The sequence below is a fragment of the Xiphophorus maculatus genome, chromosome 3 (genome assembly GCF_002775205.1).
Source record: "Xiphophorus maculatus strain JP 163 A chromosome 3, X_maculatus-5.0-male, whole genome shotgun sequence".
Classification (NCBI taxonomy): Eukaryota; Metazoa; Chordata; class Actinopteri; order Cyprinodontiformes; family Poeciliidae; genus Xiphophorus; species Xiphophorus maculatus.
Window position 1 is genome coordinate 23,300,027 of NC_036445.1, and position 16,539 is coordinate 23,316,565.

The 16,539-nt window shown below is 35.8% G+C and overlaps 1 protein-coding gene across 3 annotated transcripts in view; it reads right to left on the bottom strand.

Annotated features, from left to right (window-relative positions):
• Positions 1-16,539, bottom strand: part of LOC102234306 (CUB and sushi domain-containing protein 3-like) — a 243,084-nt gene that overhangs the window by 57,234 nt on the left and 169,311 nt on the right. For 2 of the 3 annotated variants that reach the window (XM_023330906.1, XM_023330905.1), the window contains exons 47-54: positions 14,130-14,318; positions 13,872-14,030; positions 9,795-9,983; positions 7,615-7,800; positions 6,777-6,971; positions 5,619-5,792; positions 3,019-3,192; positions 2,240-2,413 (exon numbers count right to left, since the gene is read on the bottom strand). In XM_023330906.1, the coding sequence (XP_023186674.1) occupies positions 2,240-2,413; positions 3,019-3,192; positions 5,619-5,792; positions 6,777-6,971; positions 7,615-7,800; positions 9,795-9,983; positions 13,872-14,030; positions 14,130-14,318 (1,440 nt within the window). The remainder of the gene's footprint in view (positions 1-2,239; positions 2,414-3,018; positions 3,193-5,618; positions 5,793-6,776; positions 6,972-7,614; positions 7,801-9,794; positions 9,984-13,871; positions 14,031-14,129; positions 14,319-16,539) is intronic. The other variant, XM_005810786.2, reaches the window with a different exon arrangement.

The window sequence follows — 16,539 nt, forward strand, 5'->3', positions numbered from 1 at the left end:
TTTAGTGGACAGTCCTTCATTTATTTATTGCATTCTTTCCAAATATGTGTAATGCAAACGTTTCTGGTCTCGAGGACTGTAATTGACTCTGGCTGTAATTTACATATATAAACATAGGCAGGATTTCCTAAATGCATGCATATTGCATAATTTCAATTAGGGCCAACCAGTACAGAGAGGCCATTTGCCTGGCAGAGCTTTTAGAGGGGGAGGTCTGCCATTGTGTATAATTTAAGAAAACAGAACGTACAAACTCTAGTTTTCACACATCCAGACCCACAAAAAGCTTTATTAATTGGCCTAAGAGATTATTCAATATACTAATGCTGTTAATACTTAATTCATAAACATGTATACTGTAATATGTGCTTTTTAGTCATTTGTGTGATCAATTTAGTATGATAGATGTATCTCTGTTTTTAGTGTACCCTGCTTATATCAAGCTGCTATGAAACAGCCATTTGTCAGGAATAATTTCCTTTTAACAAAACATTAAAAGACACACAAAATAGTAATGTGGCATTCTGCCTAAATCCCTTCACACATTTCACAAGGGATATTTCCTGGAAACTGTTCACATTGCATCCTTTGCTTGGATCCTAATTTGCATAAGTGTTATCTGTCCGCAAGCTTGCAAGCTAAAAATAAAACTGTCCACATGACCTAAACAGTGGCTTTTTCTTTATTTAATCAACAGAATGAAAGGTAAGCATGGGCTATATTTGGCACCTTTGATAATAATAGATTCTCATGCTGCTTCATGAAAACCAAATTAACATATATTGTCTACTGTCAGACAAAAGCAACTGTTTTAAATGCAGAAGAAGCCTCCAATACGTCATTACTGACAAGGTGGTTCAGCTGAAATTAGATGAAGCTGAAATTATTCCACAAATTATTCTTCTTAAGTAAAAATGAGTGTCATCTTGGCTTCATGGGAAAACATATTTCTGGGAACATATTTTGACAAAGGTACACGACAGTTTCATATCCTTTATCGAATCCATCTTTGCAGTCGTATTCACATGAAAAAGAACTAAATGTTTTAAAGTATAAATTCCAACAAAACCAACATCAATAGGATTTAATTGTCTGAATGAATTATCTGCCCTGTCCAATCTCTGCTTTACAAGTTCCTGATACACAAACCAATTAAATCACTGCTATACTGAATCCCATATATATTGATTCATGTTCATATATAATATGTTAGCTATGTAAAATTGGCATGTTAAGAAATTACACTTCAGAGCATCAATGAATGTCCCTCTAATAATTTAATTGGTGATTTTGTATAAAAAGAACCATCAGGACTACATCATCTGAATCTCATGTGTTTGTGGCATAATCCTAGTGCTAAGTTTATGTGCAGTACATTTATGCTATATCCATGTAAAAATAAGGACGGTTCTCTGAAATGGTGAGGCAAAAACACCTAAACACATAAAACTGTGTAGATTAATTTTTATACCATTTTACAAAAAAAGAACTGTTGAACAAATAGCTGGAATGATGATAAATTTTCATACAATCTGCTATGATTACTAAAATTTTTCAGTTTTGATGCTGTGGCTTCATTTGTTACCTGATAATCTGTTGAAAAAATAAGGTTTAAGATCATGCATATTGTAAGTATTCAGTACAACTTTTTTATGTAGTCAAATACCTATTTGTTGCTATGTCAGAGTAAGCAGCAAGTCACTGTCTACTGATTTGTGAATGATTTTGACACATCTGGAGGATGTATCATTTTTTTGGATACTCTAGATTCAGATAACAGAATAATCCCAGAAGACCTGGAAAGACTTTCTCATTCTGCTCTAGCGCTTGCTCCAGCCTGGATCTTATTTCTGTTATCTGGCAGCTACCTGCTTTCCTTTTGGTTAGCCTTACATAAATAGAGAAGCATTAGATAAAAACGGCCTTTGTTATGGAAAGAAATCCAAGGGAAAAAAACAGCTTTAGTAGATGTAATAGTCTGCTCTTTGAATATGCTCAATTTCTGATAGTAAATAAGCTGTTAAAGCTGCATCTAATTACTCAAAACCCTTCACATATGTTCTCAGTTTGAGTCTGTTTTTTTTACATCCACAAACAATACATTCAATGCCAACAGCAGATATAGTGAAGAAGGCAGAGTTCAACTATCAAAGTGCAAACGTGTCCCTCTGGTACCTAAATGCTGTCAGACTAGCAGGTATTTATAAATTCAGCAGGCACTCCGTGGCGAGGACCTTACCTCTGCATGTCGGAGGCTGATGGCTCCACTGGCGGTTTGCCTGGCATTGAGCTGTAGAGGGTCCCTCCAGGGTGTAGCCTTTGTTGCAGGCGAAGCGCACAACATCATTGTAGTTGAAGCCATCGCCTGTGGTGCGGCCATAAATAGGGCTGCCAGGGTGGCCGCAAGTCACAGCTGAGTTGAGAAACACCAAAAAAGGTACGTGTTGGAAAGAAAAAATAAAAAACAAAGATAAAATGTAGCAAAAGAGCAACTTGTCATGACTGAGTCACAATTTGCCAACTGTCACTGTACTTATAATTAAACTCAGAAGGTAATGAGGGAATAAGAATTCAAGTCATGAACAACTAATATGGAAAATTTCACTGCACTAAAAATATGATTATCTGAAAATTACATTCAATGTTCACGTTTTGGCTACCAATTTAAGAGTCTTCCGAGCAAAAATAGAAGATCTTGGGGTATAAAAAGAAATACACAAAAAAAAAAAGTGATATACACAGAGAAATCAGTTGGTGATATGTCATCGTTCCAGAGGAGTGGTCTAAATCACTTATAATATATATTGGCGGATCAAGGCAATGAAATACCAGAGATCAGGAATCAAACCCAAAGGTGGATCTTGACAAAAAAAAATCTCCTATTTTTAAACCTATAAATGTACATTGTATCATCAGTTTCTAAATTCTTTCTGAAATAAACATAAAAACTCATGGACCCACATACTCACAGTCGGGGTGTCAGCCATTACGAGAAAGAAGTGCCAATAATGTACTTACATATACAAACAGGGAGATGTCCAGACCAGTTGTGATCCTGCTGACAGATGCGTACCGAGGAGCCAATAAGCCTGAACCCGGGGTTGCATTGGTAAACCACTGTGTCTCTGTAGCCAAAATTTTCCCCAATAACCTGGCCATTCACAATGTGCTCTGGGATGCCACAGTGACCAGCTGTAGAGGAGTAAAGAAAAATAGCCCATTACCCTTTGTTCCTGCTCATTGTTATTTTTCTCTCAATTTATGGCTTTCTTTCTCACAAATAGGACGTTTCCTATGAAAGAAAAAATAAATTACTTAGATTGTGGCATTTGTGATATATAACAAAAATGTACACTAATGAGGTGGTGCACCTTTTGCCAGGAAATAAAATTAGTTTGAAAACAACAAATGCAATTGCACTCGGTTATTCATGTAGTGAACTGATTCAATTTGGCTTTCTAACAGTGAGAACAATGAGTTTTAGTGGCTTTGCTACTAATAGACGGCAGCTGAAGGATACACACAATTTTGATTGCACTTTAACATTTAAATACAGTTTTGACAACAATGTAAGAAAATGAAATGAGGGGGCATGTTTTTAAAAGGTCTATGAATTTTAATGCAGACAGGTTAAATTAGTTTAGTCATAACATGTATTGTATTTGGGACACATATTTGAGCTCATTATTTCTGAAATGTTAAATCAAAATTTACACTGGCTTTGGCTTTAGTTGTCCAATTTACAACACAAAGAAAGGTGCACATCTGCAATTCCAAAAAAAAATAAAAAAATAAAAACACCTGTGCACATAATCATGTTACTTGCAGCCACAATAAATCCTCTTGTTTTAGAGAAGAGGGATCACTTGGTGACATTTCTGCTGCCACTTAAAACCTGGAGAACCTTATTTCCCTAATTCATTCCTGCACAGAGAAATTCAGTGGAGCATTTTATTATCACACTCCAATTGAGAGCAGCAAGATTCTGTGAAGATAGTGCTGAAGTAGGCGACTTTACCAGAAGGTGCTCAGCTATGTTAACCTCACCAGTCAGATTACAAGCCAAGCAAAAGGTGCTTCACTTTTAATGAACTGATCAAACCTTGAGCCAAACAAAGAGAAATGGTGCCACACAATTACAAAGACGACTAATGTCACTAATGTCCAGAAAATCTTAACACTCGGCTCCAACATGACATTGAATTCAGATAATCTAATTATGAACAATGCTTTGAGAAAGAATTCATAACCCTAAAATTTTTTCAAATTATTTCCCCATTATAATGTCATGTTCTAAAGCCATTTATTGGAATTTTATTGATGCACAAATAACTATAATTGTTCAGTTGAAGATAGATGATTTTTAAAATAATAACAAATGTTATGTGCATTAGTATTCAGGACGCACCACCCCTGGGGTCAATACTTCTTACACAATTTTTAATTGCACTTACAACTTGAAGGATACGTTTCTACCAGTTTTGCACATGAGCAACTATGCAGCAGCATTAAAACATGTACAGCAGCAACTCTATTTAAAGTAATGCAAAAGACTTTGGTTTCACCAGTGATTTCTCTGTGGTTTTTCATAAATAACATCAAATGTATGACTCAATTAAAACATTTTTGCCTATCTCCTTTGCCTTAATGTTGGTATATACCATTAGTGTCATGTTAATTGGGCCACAATCTTTTTATCATCAGATGAAGAATAAACAGTGCTCTGCAATTTGTTAAAAGCTTGGCATATTGTTTTATAACCTAACCCTGCCTTGAACTTCTCAACAACTTTATATCTAATGTGTCTGTTGTGTTATATGGTCTTCTTAAAGCTGTTTTATTTACTTATGTTATCTAACAAACTTCTAAGGTATTCATAGAACAATATTTTTATACTGAGTTCAAATGACACATTGGCTAGAAATCTCTACTAATTAGAAGATTTCTCAAGAAAAAATCTGCAGACATCTTCTAATTAAAACAAATATTGACAACTATGTGTCTTTTCTTTGTACTTAAGCAGTATGTACTCCTTTGTGTTGGACCATCAAACAAAATCCCAATAATAATATTCATAGAAATGAGTTGCTGTAACTTGAGAAAAACAGAAAAAGCTAGGACTACTTTGCCATGCAAAGCAGTGGCATGTTTTCCTGTTTAAATACTTACTGAGGTAAATTTTGTCAGAACATCTTGGATGACGTTCCACAAATTCAGAGAGACTGTTACTATATATCATAAACTTCACAAACATTAATGCTGCCTATATGGTAATATAATCTAATTCTCTGCAGGTAATTGCTAAAGGTCCTTGAACATTTGGAACACAAAGCTTTCATTATTTTCTCTGCAGGCTCTGTAACGGTTTGAAGTGTAGCAGAGGCCTCATTCAGAGCAAATGTGAAGTCAATAGTGGACCATAAAACATCTTCACATCTTCCAGAGTTTTTATTGACACTGGCCATATACACGTAACAACAGAGGCAATTATATCCACCTACTGCTTCCCCATCTGTTTCTATTCTAGTTTTTGTTTCCAATCAAAAATGCTCTTATTTATTCTGAGACGCTTGCCAGCAGTTTCTGAGCTAGGTCAAGAACATTTAGAACGTACTTACCTAGACACTGAGTGTCCATCCCACTCCAAAGGCCAGACAGAAGACACTCTCTAACTGTAGATCCAGTTGAAACATAGCCAAGGTTACAGCTGAAAATAGCTGATGCTCCAAAGGTAGTCTGCGTTCCGATTTTCTTCCCATTAGGAGGAGTAGGAAGCTCGCCACAGGAAATAACTGCAATAAGATGGATGGATGGATGGATGAAGATGAAGAAGATGGTACAAAGAGGAGGAAGGGAGATAGAGGACACCCCGGAAGAGTGAGTAGCAGAAAAAGAATAAAGGATGAGTTAGAAGTTGGCTTACATCTTTGGAGTCAATGGGAGAGCACAGTGATTTACACCCGTCTTACCGACCTTAATGTGATAAAAGCTGACCTGTACTATTTCACTGGGAGGATAATGATGGTGTTTTCCTCTGTCCAAACATCTTTAATAACACTTGCTGGCATCCTGTTCTGTCATTACACAAGCTATTCAATGCTTTTGCCTCAAAACAAAAACAAAAAACAAAAAAAAAGAATTCTCATGGCAGCAGAAAAATGTTAGTGTCCACTAGGGCAGTAAACAATACCTAACACAGACTGGGACCAGTATAGGTGAAGAACACAAGAGAGAATCAATAAAATAATGTCAAATATGAACGTGATATGTATTCTTGAAGTCTTTTGGTAAATTCTGTTTACTGAACCTTTATAGCTGAGATGATTTGTTTATAGTGGCTTTATTATTTTTATTACTTACTTTCTAAAAAAAAAAATTTAATCTTACATGGACATTTTAACTGACATATTTTATATTAATTAATTGGTGAAGCAGGTAAAATAACGGAGTTGTTTCAAAACAGTTTTGTGTTTAATATACTGCTTTGAAAATGGGTTATTTGGGGCTTTTAATAATACTTTTGAAACACTCTTTTTTGGGGGTGAATTGATAAATAATAACACAATCAATAAACAACAATGAATTTCAATAACATGATCTGCTCAGAATATCTACAAGAAATTATTACCATTTTTTCTCTTAAAATTCAGTTTTCTTTTAAAAATTGATTAGTTTTTTTTTTTGTTTTTTTTTTCAAATCCATCCTAAGACACACAAATCTGTATATAAACATTATTACTGGTAGTTTTTGTATTGGAAAGCTAAAATTTACTCACTTCTACACCGAGGTCTCTCATTTCTCCAGCTCCAAGCTCCATTGGCCAGACACTGGATGTGGGCAGGGCCGACCCGATAGTACCCAGGGTTGCAGGTGAAGATTATTTTAGTTCCGTATTCATAGTGTGAACCGTTGACTATCCTCCATCTCCCGTGGTCCAGGGAGAAGGAACTAAGACTGGGGCACGTCATTACTGATGGGTGAAAGTAAAGTAGGTTGAAAGATAATTCTGTTTCAAGACAAATTTAGAAGCAGAGCAATAAAACAATCAAAGAAAAAAATAAAAGCACATTCTAATCCAATAGGGTTTTTAAAATTCTGTTTCCATTTTGTTACTGCGAGATAAACACAAACAGAAATAAACATTGGTCTCAGAAGAAAACAATATTGTCAATCACGATTTGCTCTGACTTTCTAACTTGGAAGAGGTGCACTGGAATATCAAACCTGTACCCCGCTGTGAACAGATTCCCTCTCAACTATTATTCACCTGTCTCATCATATTGCAACAAGTTAATGTTTTTTTTTAATAAATGTTTAAATCATTGTCCTCAAGGACTTACTCCATATTTATATGACAGACAGATTTGTTAAACTGTCATACTCCAGTGGCTTTCAGGAAGTTGGAAACTACAGGGAGGTTTATCAAGATTATAGCTCTCAATAAATTTAGTAAGATTTATGTACGTTCCTCATTCAGAGAAAATATTTTCCTATCATCTTCTCTCAGCTCCTTACTGCGTATCCATGTGTTTTTTTGAGATTACCATGTCTTCCTAAATCACCCTCCATCGTCACTGTCCCTTTCAATCCTCCAAGCAGCCTCTTGCACTCACCGATGCATCGGGGTATCTTGTTGTGATTGCTCCAGGTGCCGTCTGGCTGGCAGACTGTGGTCGTCAGTTCTTTGGAGGACAGCCGATAGCCACTGTTGCAGAAGTAGGTCACCCGTGTGCCGACAGAGTAATCAGCAGCAAGCACACCTCCGTTCACAGGCGCACTGGGCACACCGCATGACACAGCTAGAGGTGGCAAGAGGACCATTGTCGGCACATGTTTATGCAGAGCAGAAGACGTGCGTTAGGTAGCAGCCTACAACGGGTGTGGTAGGTGCATCGGCTTGACAGCTAAATATTTGTGCAGAAAAACACTCGTTTTGTGAAGGCTGTTGTAGCACACAAGCCCTGTCAGGTTTTATAATTTACACAAGAAGGCCTTTCTTTTACTTTCTAAGGATAACAATTTCAGGGTGTAAAAATTCAACAAGATATAATTGCTCAACTTGCTCCAACCAGCCACTGTAGAATTTTGACAGCCAGCCTCATTCATTGCAGACCCTTCAAGATATCATGGCAGAGACAGCTCATGTGTAATTAGCAGCATTAATAACATCTGCACTGAAGTAAATTGAGTCAGTGCCAGAGCCCCGTTACTGTGCTTGATACCTCAATGCGGTGGGCTTAGTGAAGCACTTAATGGAACTGAGTTATATCATGAACGAAACGAGTTGCACCTGTCAAAACTTCTATTTCAAGGTGTTACATTTCATAGAATGCCATCCAGCTTTAACACCTGCTTTTATAATAGTGCTGTGGGAGAGACTGTGCTTCTTACACTTAACTCATTTGATTATAGTATGCATGTATTTGGCCTCTGTGTCTACAAACCCGCTCAAAATATTTGAAAAGGAAGAGAAACAAAGGATATGGGAAAAATAAAACACATGCAGGTGAGTAATAAAATTTAAAATCAGCCAGATTAAAACTATTACGATATGCAACATTTAATATTAGCGATGCTTCATTTAGAGCTCAAATATTTGCACTTCAGCTGTGATTAATAAGGGTCTACAGTCAGAAATTGGGATTTCTACAGCTCCCCCAGAGTTCTGTGGTATTTTGTTGAATTCATTAAATTCAAATAAATTACATTTAGGTTTGTTAATGTAATGTTACAAAATGGGAAAATATGCAAAGCACTTTACTTTCTTGTTTTAGTATGATAATTGAAAAACTTGATAAAATCAATAGCACTTCCAGCACAGACTTTTCCCAACCTATAAAACTAGGAGCATTCAGACACAGCAAAACTAGAACACAGAAATACTCAAAGTACATTTGGGCCACTTTGCTCTCAGATATAAGAGCAAAGGAAAGCTTGATCTGGTCAGCTTTAAGGTGTTTTATCAGTGTCAAGTCAAAGGAAGTGATGGGAGATAGATCATTTATGTTGGTTAGTGATAACTAATGTGGATTGGTTATTTATTGTACCTACATGGTTACAGTTCAACAAATGCCAACGAAGAGTAAACTTTTTCTCCTCTGATGACATAAAATTTTTATGTTTGTGTCATCAGTGAGATCACTAGAATATAATTGCTGGCATTTAACCACATACCAGATGGGCATCATCTGTATGAATATATCTGCAGGGATGGTTGGCTCTACCTGTTTTGGAAAAGCTGTGCCCAGTTAGCAAACTGATGGAATCAATCACAGGTGTGAAATGTTTTTAAATATATTTGAAATACATATTTTGATTTCACTGCGTCAAGCCAAAATGCAATTGATGACACCATCTGTCGGTGTTTACAACTGCTTGACTAACGTCAAGTGAGTCTAAGTGTGGCCGCAACCACGAGGCACAGAAAATACACAAACCTGACGTGTGTGCATAAAGGAGTGCAGTTCGGTGAGGTAGACCCAACAGCGGCAGTCTCCACGTGTGGATGGCAAGTTAGCAAGTAATTTAAGGAAGTGGAAATTGACAAAGAAGCGAAGATTGATTTTTGTTTAATTTCCACCTGACAAGAAGCTGGCTCTCAATCAGGTTGGATTCAGTTCAACCATTAACTACACAGGGATTGGATTTGAGCTGAGACTCTGGTGTGCTTTATGTGCATGTCATTTCACCAGAAAGGAACAGGGTTGTAGAGTCAATCGCCAGAACATTGGATGTAGAAGCTAGATAATGTTGCAAGTAAAAAAAACAGAATGGCCAGGTAGGATGAGCTTACCTTGACATGCAGGGACTGGTGAATCCCAGGCGTAGTAGCCATAGGAGGTCTTCTTGCATTCAGCTGTGCTTTTCCCAATCAGCTTGTACCCCCTGTCACAAGCCCATGTCACCATGCTGTTAAGATGACCCCCAGTTTGTCTTACTACAGAGCCGTGGTGCGGGGAGTCTGGGGTACTGCAATACATCGCTACAATAGATGAAGAGATAAAGCCACAGTAGAGAGCAGGAAAGAAAAAGAAAACCAACAGAAGAGAGAATAAGGACAGAGTGAAGGAAAGAAGGTGGGAAAGTAGACATTAAGAGGAAGAAAGATAAATAAATCAGAGAAAAAGAACAGAGATATTAACAAACTATCTCTAGAGAAAGACTCAAGTTAACATTTTTTTATTACGCCAGAGCTCCATTTTAAATGCAGACTCATAATGAGCGGAAAAGCCTTAGGAATGTCACATCTTTTTAGCACCCAGGCTGTGTACCAAACAGCAAGGGAAGCCCTCAAAATAACATTATTACAATTCCTTGCAAGCCTATGGGCATGCACATATTCAATTTGCTTCAGTACACACAATCTTGGTGCATCCTGCAGTTATTTACACCATAACATTCCTTTCCTTCATCTTACAGCCCATCAATCTAAAAAAACAAACAAAAAAAACACTAATTTGATTTCCAGAATATGACTAGTTAATGGCCAATGGGACAGAAATTTCAAGGCAGAGCTTTGTGCATTCCAATAGCTGTCAACCATTTCTTAAAATCTTCATGGCTGGGAGATAGTGGGGATTTAAGATGAAAAGACACATTGTAGTTGAAATCAGTTCCTATTAGAGTCAATCAAGTCAAAAAGGAGTTCCCTTTACAAAATTCATCACACCAACTTGCTTTCAGCACAACACACTTGTGTATTAAAAATAATAGAGAAAAGAACATTAAAATATTTATTTCTCTTCTGCTTTTTGTGCTATTACTGATGCATTTCAAATAGAAAAAGACGTCTGTGCTATTCTTTCCAAGTAGCACTTGCTTTATTAAAGAGTCAATTAAGAATTAAAATCCTCCTAACTTTAGGGAGTACAAAACAGCATGCAAGCCGGGTAGCGACTTCCTTCCTGCTTTATGTGTTTTGTTCATGAAAGCATCTCCCATTGTGATCTATTATTTGTGGAAAATGCGTTTTTAAAAGCAGTGATAGGCCTCAAAGTATAATATATCCGTGTAATCACAGCAGACTGATTAAATTAATGTGGTCATATTGTATTCACATAAAAAAGCTGCAGCTAAGATGGTTCAATAAATATTTCACAGCAAAAAGAGACCACCTTGGTAAAAGACAATAGAATATCGTTTTTACAATGTAGTTTAAAAATAATAGCCTTTTCAGTACAAGTCACTATTAATTCCTTGATGTAGAAAACCCATCAAGAAACCTTTGGTTGGTAAGTATGGCTGATTTGATCAGCACTGACTTTGTTCCAGTTAGTTGAAAATGCAAATATCTGGTCTTTTTTGATCAGTGAATGCACCACAGATAAGCTCTTCATATTGACAACATCCCTCTTTGATGTTGTAGCTATTAATGAGGGGAAGAAGACAGCAAGTTAGATCATGTTAGCATTAGCTCAGTGTTTAAATATGAAGTCAGAGGAAGCATACAAATGTTAGAAACTGTTTGAAAGAAAACTGCATTTCAACTGAAATGATTGTGGTTCCTTTAAGCGGCAAAAGAGTGAGAGAGAGCAAGACTTGCAGCAGTTTTGCTAGCCCAGTTGAGCAGGGCTGTACAGAGTAACAAAAATTGCCTGTTATCTTTGAGTGTTTAATTGGTTTGTTATGTAACATGATGGATTTGGAAGTATTAAAAGCTTTACTTAAATCTATAATTTAAGGTAAGGGTTTACATTCCCTTGGCAATATAGCCAATGCAATTGACTATTTTAACACAATTTTAATGTTGCAGTACTTAAAGATAAAAACAGACCAAAACAATATTTTTTCAATCAATAGAACATGCTAGGAAACAGGGAAGATTTATTTAAATCTAAATCTGAGACTAAGTTTAGGCATTTTTATCCCATATTTATATAAACAAAAACCGCCAAATACACAAAATCATAAACCTATGAAGGGCATCAGTTGTCTGAAATTGGGCCAGATTTACTTGGTTTACAATGAAGCAAAATGCATGAAAGCCTTAAACTCATGCATATTTTGTGTGCATTTAAGGGAGTGTTGGTACCGACTTTATGAAAGCGTGTTTGGTCAGACTTTTGATTTCAAAACTAAATTGAAGCAGATCAATTGAAATAAAAAATCGAAAGAACATGAACACAATGTTTTTCGGGAGAATCTGCTCAACATTTAAAACAGGAAGACATGTGTGAAAAAGACATTTGTGCATTTGGTCAAGAGGAATTTTGGATTTAATTATGAAAACTATTTGCCAAACCAAAATAGTTGTACTGGAGAAAAAATTGGAATAACCTTGGACCTCCTGCTAAACTGATTAATCAAAGGAGCCAAATGTTTTGCTGTCCTGCTTTTTTCCCCTTTATGTTGAGCATTTGTATTCCTCTTTCCTTTTGGGGAGCAGTGAGGTGGGGAGTGAGGAGGTATGTGTTGTTCTGCTTTGCTTTCGAGTACAGGGATTTGTAATGTTGATGAATGGGCAGAAAATCTTGAGGCTTATTCTATAATAATAAGCTTTAATTTCCTTGAATTGTAGCTGTTTATAGATCTTTTAGCAAATGCCAAACTACACAGTCACATTTTTAGCACCCCTGGTAGAATGTGCAAAAAGGCTCCAAATGAATTACTCTTGGATTGCAGAAGCACAAACTAACACTAAAAAATATTCAGAAAGTTCAACTTTTAAATGAAGTACATTTATTCAGAGAGGGAAAGGAAATAATTGCTTTTAACAAAATCAAGATCAGTACAGCTGTTGAAACATTCAACAACTTTTTAAAAATAAATATAAATAGGGCAATTTAATCAAGCTGATCAGAGCTCTTCCATTTCGTCCTTTAAAGTTTCCATTTAAAGTATGTAAAGCTAACCACTGCAATAGTGGTATATTTAAGTTTCAAGGTCTTTATATCAACCCTGAGAACTGCTCATGCTAACTGAATTTTTAAGACTGATGCAAGAAAAAAAACTTCTGTTCTACCATCACCAATATAAACAAGAGTAAAATACAACACCTGCATGAACTTTATTTAGTGCTGTAAGCTTTAGTAAGTTTGACCTTTTCAGAAACAAGCACTACGAATGGTGGAGGATCTTTGATGCCTTCCAAAAGTCCACATAAGACACATTATCTTTGAAATGCAAAGACATTTTAAATACAAATCTGGTAAACTCTACCAGAACCTGAGAATAGAACATTATTTATTCTGTAGGAAAATGATCCAGGACCATATGGAAAAGCTGTTCAGTGGAATAATTAAAGCTCTTGGCTCCAACACTGTTAAATCACAATAGCCGTTGTTCTATTGGTAAAAGCATGTTTTATGTTTTACAAAGTATTACCATCAGATGCAATAATTGCTGCGTGATCAATAACTTTGTAAAAAAAAAAAAAAAAAAAAAAAAACTGTTACATTTTAAACTTTCATTTTAATTGAATACTGAAATCATTGATTGGAATTTTCTAAAACACTTTTCAGATGGAAATTTTGCTGCAGTAAAAAGATTAACAGATTGTAAGGCGTTTTGCACATTTATCAGGGTAGGATAGGCAAGTTTCCCCTACATTGTTTGGGTACAATTTAGACTAACGACTGTCCATCAGTGATATGTTTTGTGTAATTCTAAGCCAATGACATAAAACAAAAATTAACATTTATCTAAGAGCTTGTTAGATATCATACTTAAAGGAAGTGGTTTTGCCTGCATTCCCAAATCAGCAAAAATGATTAACCTGTGAACTGTACACTCCTAACTGGCAGTATTTCTACTTCTCAGCCACACATTAAATTTCTTTGGTTCAGTAAATCTGGCCCCAAGTCTAGTTAAATATAACATTTGTAAAAAAAAGAAAAAAAAGAGAGAATATGATTATAAGAAGGATACATACTTTGATACTCACCCACATATCTGATGTGGAAGCCGCGACGGTTGGTGGCGTGGTCAGTGGACCAGCGCAGTAGCAGCTGGTGGCCAGTGGTTGTCAGATTGAACGGGGTTTCTATGTCGCCGCTGAGTGTTGAAAGGCTCTGACTGTAGATGTTGGGACCTAGGATTAAATCACAGCAAAAAGTAAGCTGGTCTAATGCTTTGTTTGACTCTTTAAATTCAGTGTAAGACTATTATTTCAGATCATGTTGTTACATACCATCAAATATTTCCAAGATATCAAACTCTTTTTCAGTCTCAAATAGTTCAAAGTTCAGAGTTATGTTGTAGCCCTTCTCTACGTTGATTAGCCAGGAGCACGTCTGAAGATTGGAGTAGTTTTCAGGATAACCAGGACTTAAGATCTCCCCCGTTGAGTCGAAGCGCACCTCATATGCTGGACATTGCACTACAGAAGTAAATGTGGAGTTAAGGGTTAACATTCATTTTAGAACAACAGGAAGAGCAAAAGGGATACAAATGTACACAAAAGCACAGTGAGTACACAAAGACAATCAACAGTAACAAGAGAAACAGAAGACAATAAATCAGAAGAAACTGGATCAGAGAAAGGGCAAGCTAAATTATTAGGGAAGAATAAATTACACATGGAAGTCATGAATCAATCACATTTTAGCAAAATGACTGATATTCCAACAAAGGCTGAAGCTGATGCTGTCACTGGGCTCCTTTAAAATCAGTCTTTCAAATAATAAGAGTCAGCAGGTTAGACATTCACTTTTCATGGAAAATGATGTGTGGGCGTGCGCGTGTGTGTGTGTTTCATTTCCTGGTGGCTGGCATGTGAGAAATAATGACAGTCCCGTTACTTTATTCTCTTGCTTTGTCGGTGCTAGAAGCTGGTCTTGAAGGCTGGTAGTGAAATAACGTGGTGCATATAAAAGGTTAATGTGAACAACTACTCCAGATAAAAAGGTCAGGGGAGAAACGTGGACATATATCAAAGAGCAGAAAAATAAGAAAATATTGAAAATACTGTAACACAGAATGATCATGCTGCAAAGTTATTGGGAAGCTTCTTACGTTTGGCTCAAAAGGAATCTGGGGGTCATGACCTAACTCAGTAGGAGAAAAACTTGAAATCACATAACACAATAATACAACACATTAATAGCCCTCTGTGATCACTAATGATTTAACAGTAACTGGTTTTATTGATTGCTGTGATAACATCTCTGTTTATTAAAATTACTTTTAAAATGATAGTAATATTAAGTCAGCAGGTAATAACCACAATATTAAAAGCTTTGAGCACATCATATAACACTAAGTCAAGAAATTTAATCATCACAAAAGCTTGAGTGTTACATTTTGCTGTTTTATGGGCCTTTAAGTGCAATTTCTTTTAGGATGTCTTGTAAATTGTCAACTAAAAATGACAACTTAAATATTAAATGTATTAATAGTTATTCTAAAAAAGGTCATACATATGAATAATTTGTGCTCAACTGTACTTATCCTCAGAAGAAATTGTGAACAAACTCATAAATAAAAAAAAAACCTATGCTTTTATGGACCCCATGCTATGTTTAAAGTTTAACATTCATATCAAAACAGCGAGATATAAAACAAAAACATTTTGTTTAACCTGTCATAACTCAGACGTTAACGTAAAGTGCATAATTTAAAAAAAAAAAAAACATGCTGAGTTGCGATAAACAATTAGTTTATAGATTAGCATTATAAAAAAAATACAGCAAATATAACTATTCATCATGTGATACCAAAACACTTTTTGAAAAGTCAATGACTGGGATTGGAACAATGAGTTCCATCATGGCAGTTCCACACAGAGAAGCTGGTTGCCTATGTGCCAGGGCCGATTTGCTCTACAAAAACGATATCTCCGTATGGTATACTAATTGCCGGATTGACTTTTAAATCAAGACTGGATCGAGCATCAAAGTAGGCACGCCACATTGATGTAATAGCAGCCTGGGTTTGTTTGACCTTCAATCATTTGGATTGCTGGGGTGTTTGCGTGTGTGTGTGTGTGTTTGTACAGGATTGCTACTCTGGCTGTTTGAACATTTTTATTTCTGCCATTGATTCCAGGAAACAGTAAGCAAAACCAGCATTAATGTTTCAAAAATAATGACTCAGTAATGGGTGGATTTTGTGTTAAGACCATTTTCTTCTTGACATAATGGTTGTCTGCAGAAATAAATGTTTAACTAACCAAAATACTGTGATGAATTTTTAGATATTGGTAATACTATTTTTATTGTAAATGGCAGGTATATAGTATTTTGGTAATACTTTTGAAATAATATGTTTAAATACATACTATGCTTCTTAGCATTGACCTTTTTAATAATATCTGTGACATCACTTTCATGGAGAGACAGAAAATGTTAATTGAAACCACCACAATATCAAATTACAAAAATTGAAAACCAGAAACCACAGTCGGCATTTCATTTGCATAGATATAAAAATTCTAAATTATTTTAAGGTTTGTAATTTACATTTAGTGTCTCCTGCATGTTTATAGCTAATTTGTAAAATTGTAAAATTACACAAATTGTAAAAATACACAAATAACCTCACAATAGCCTTTCATCCATGAAGACAAACATGTTACTATCTACAAAGCTGCAACCAGCCCC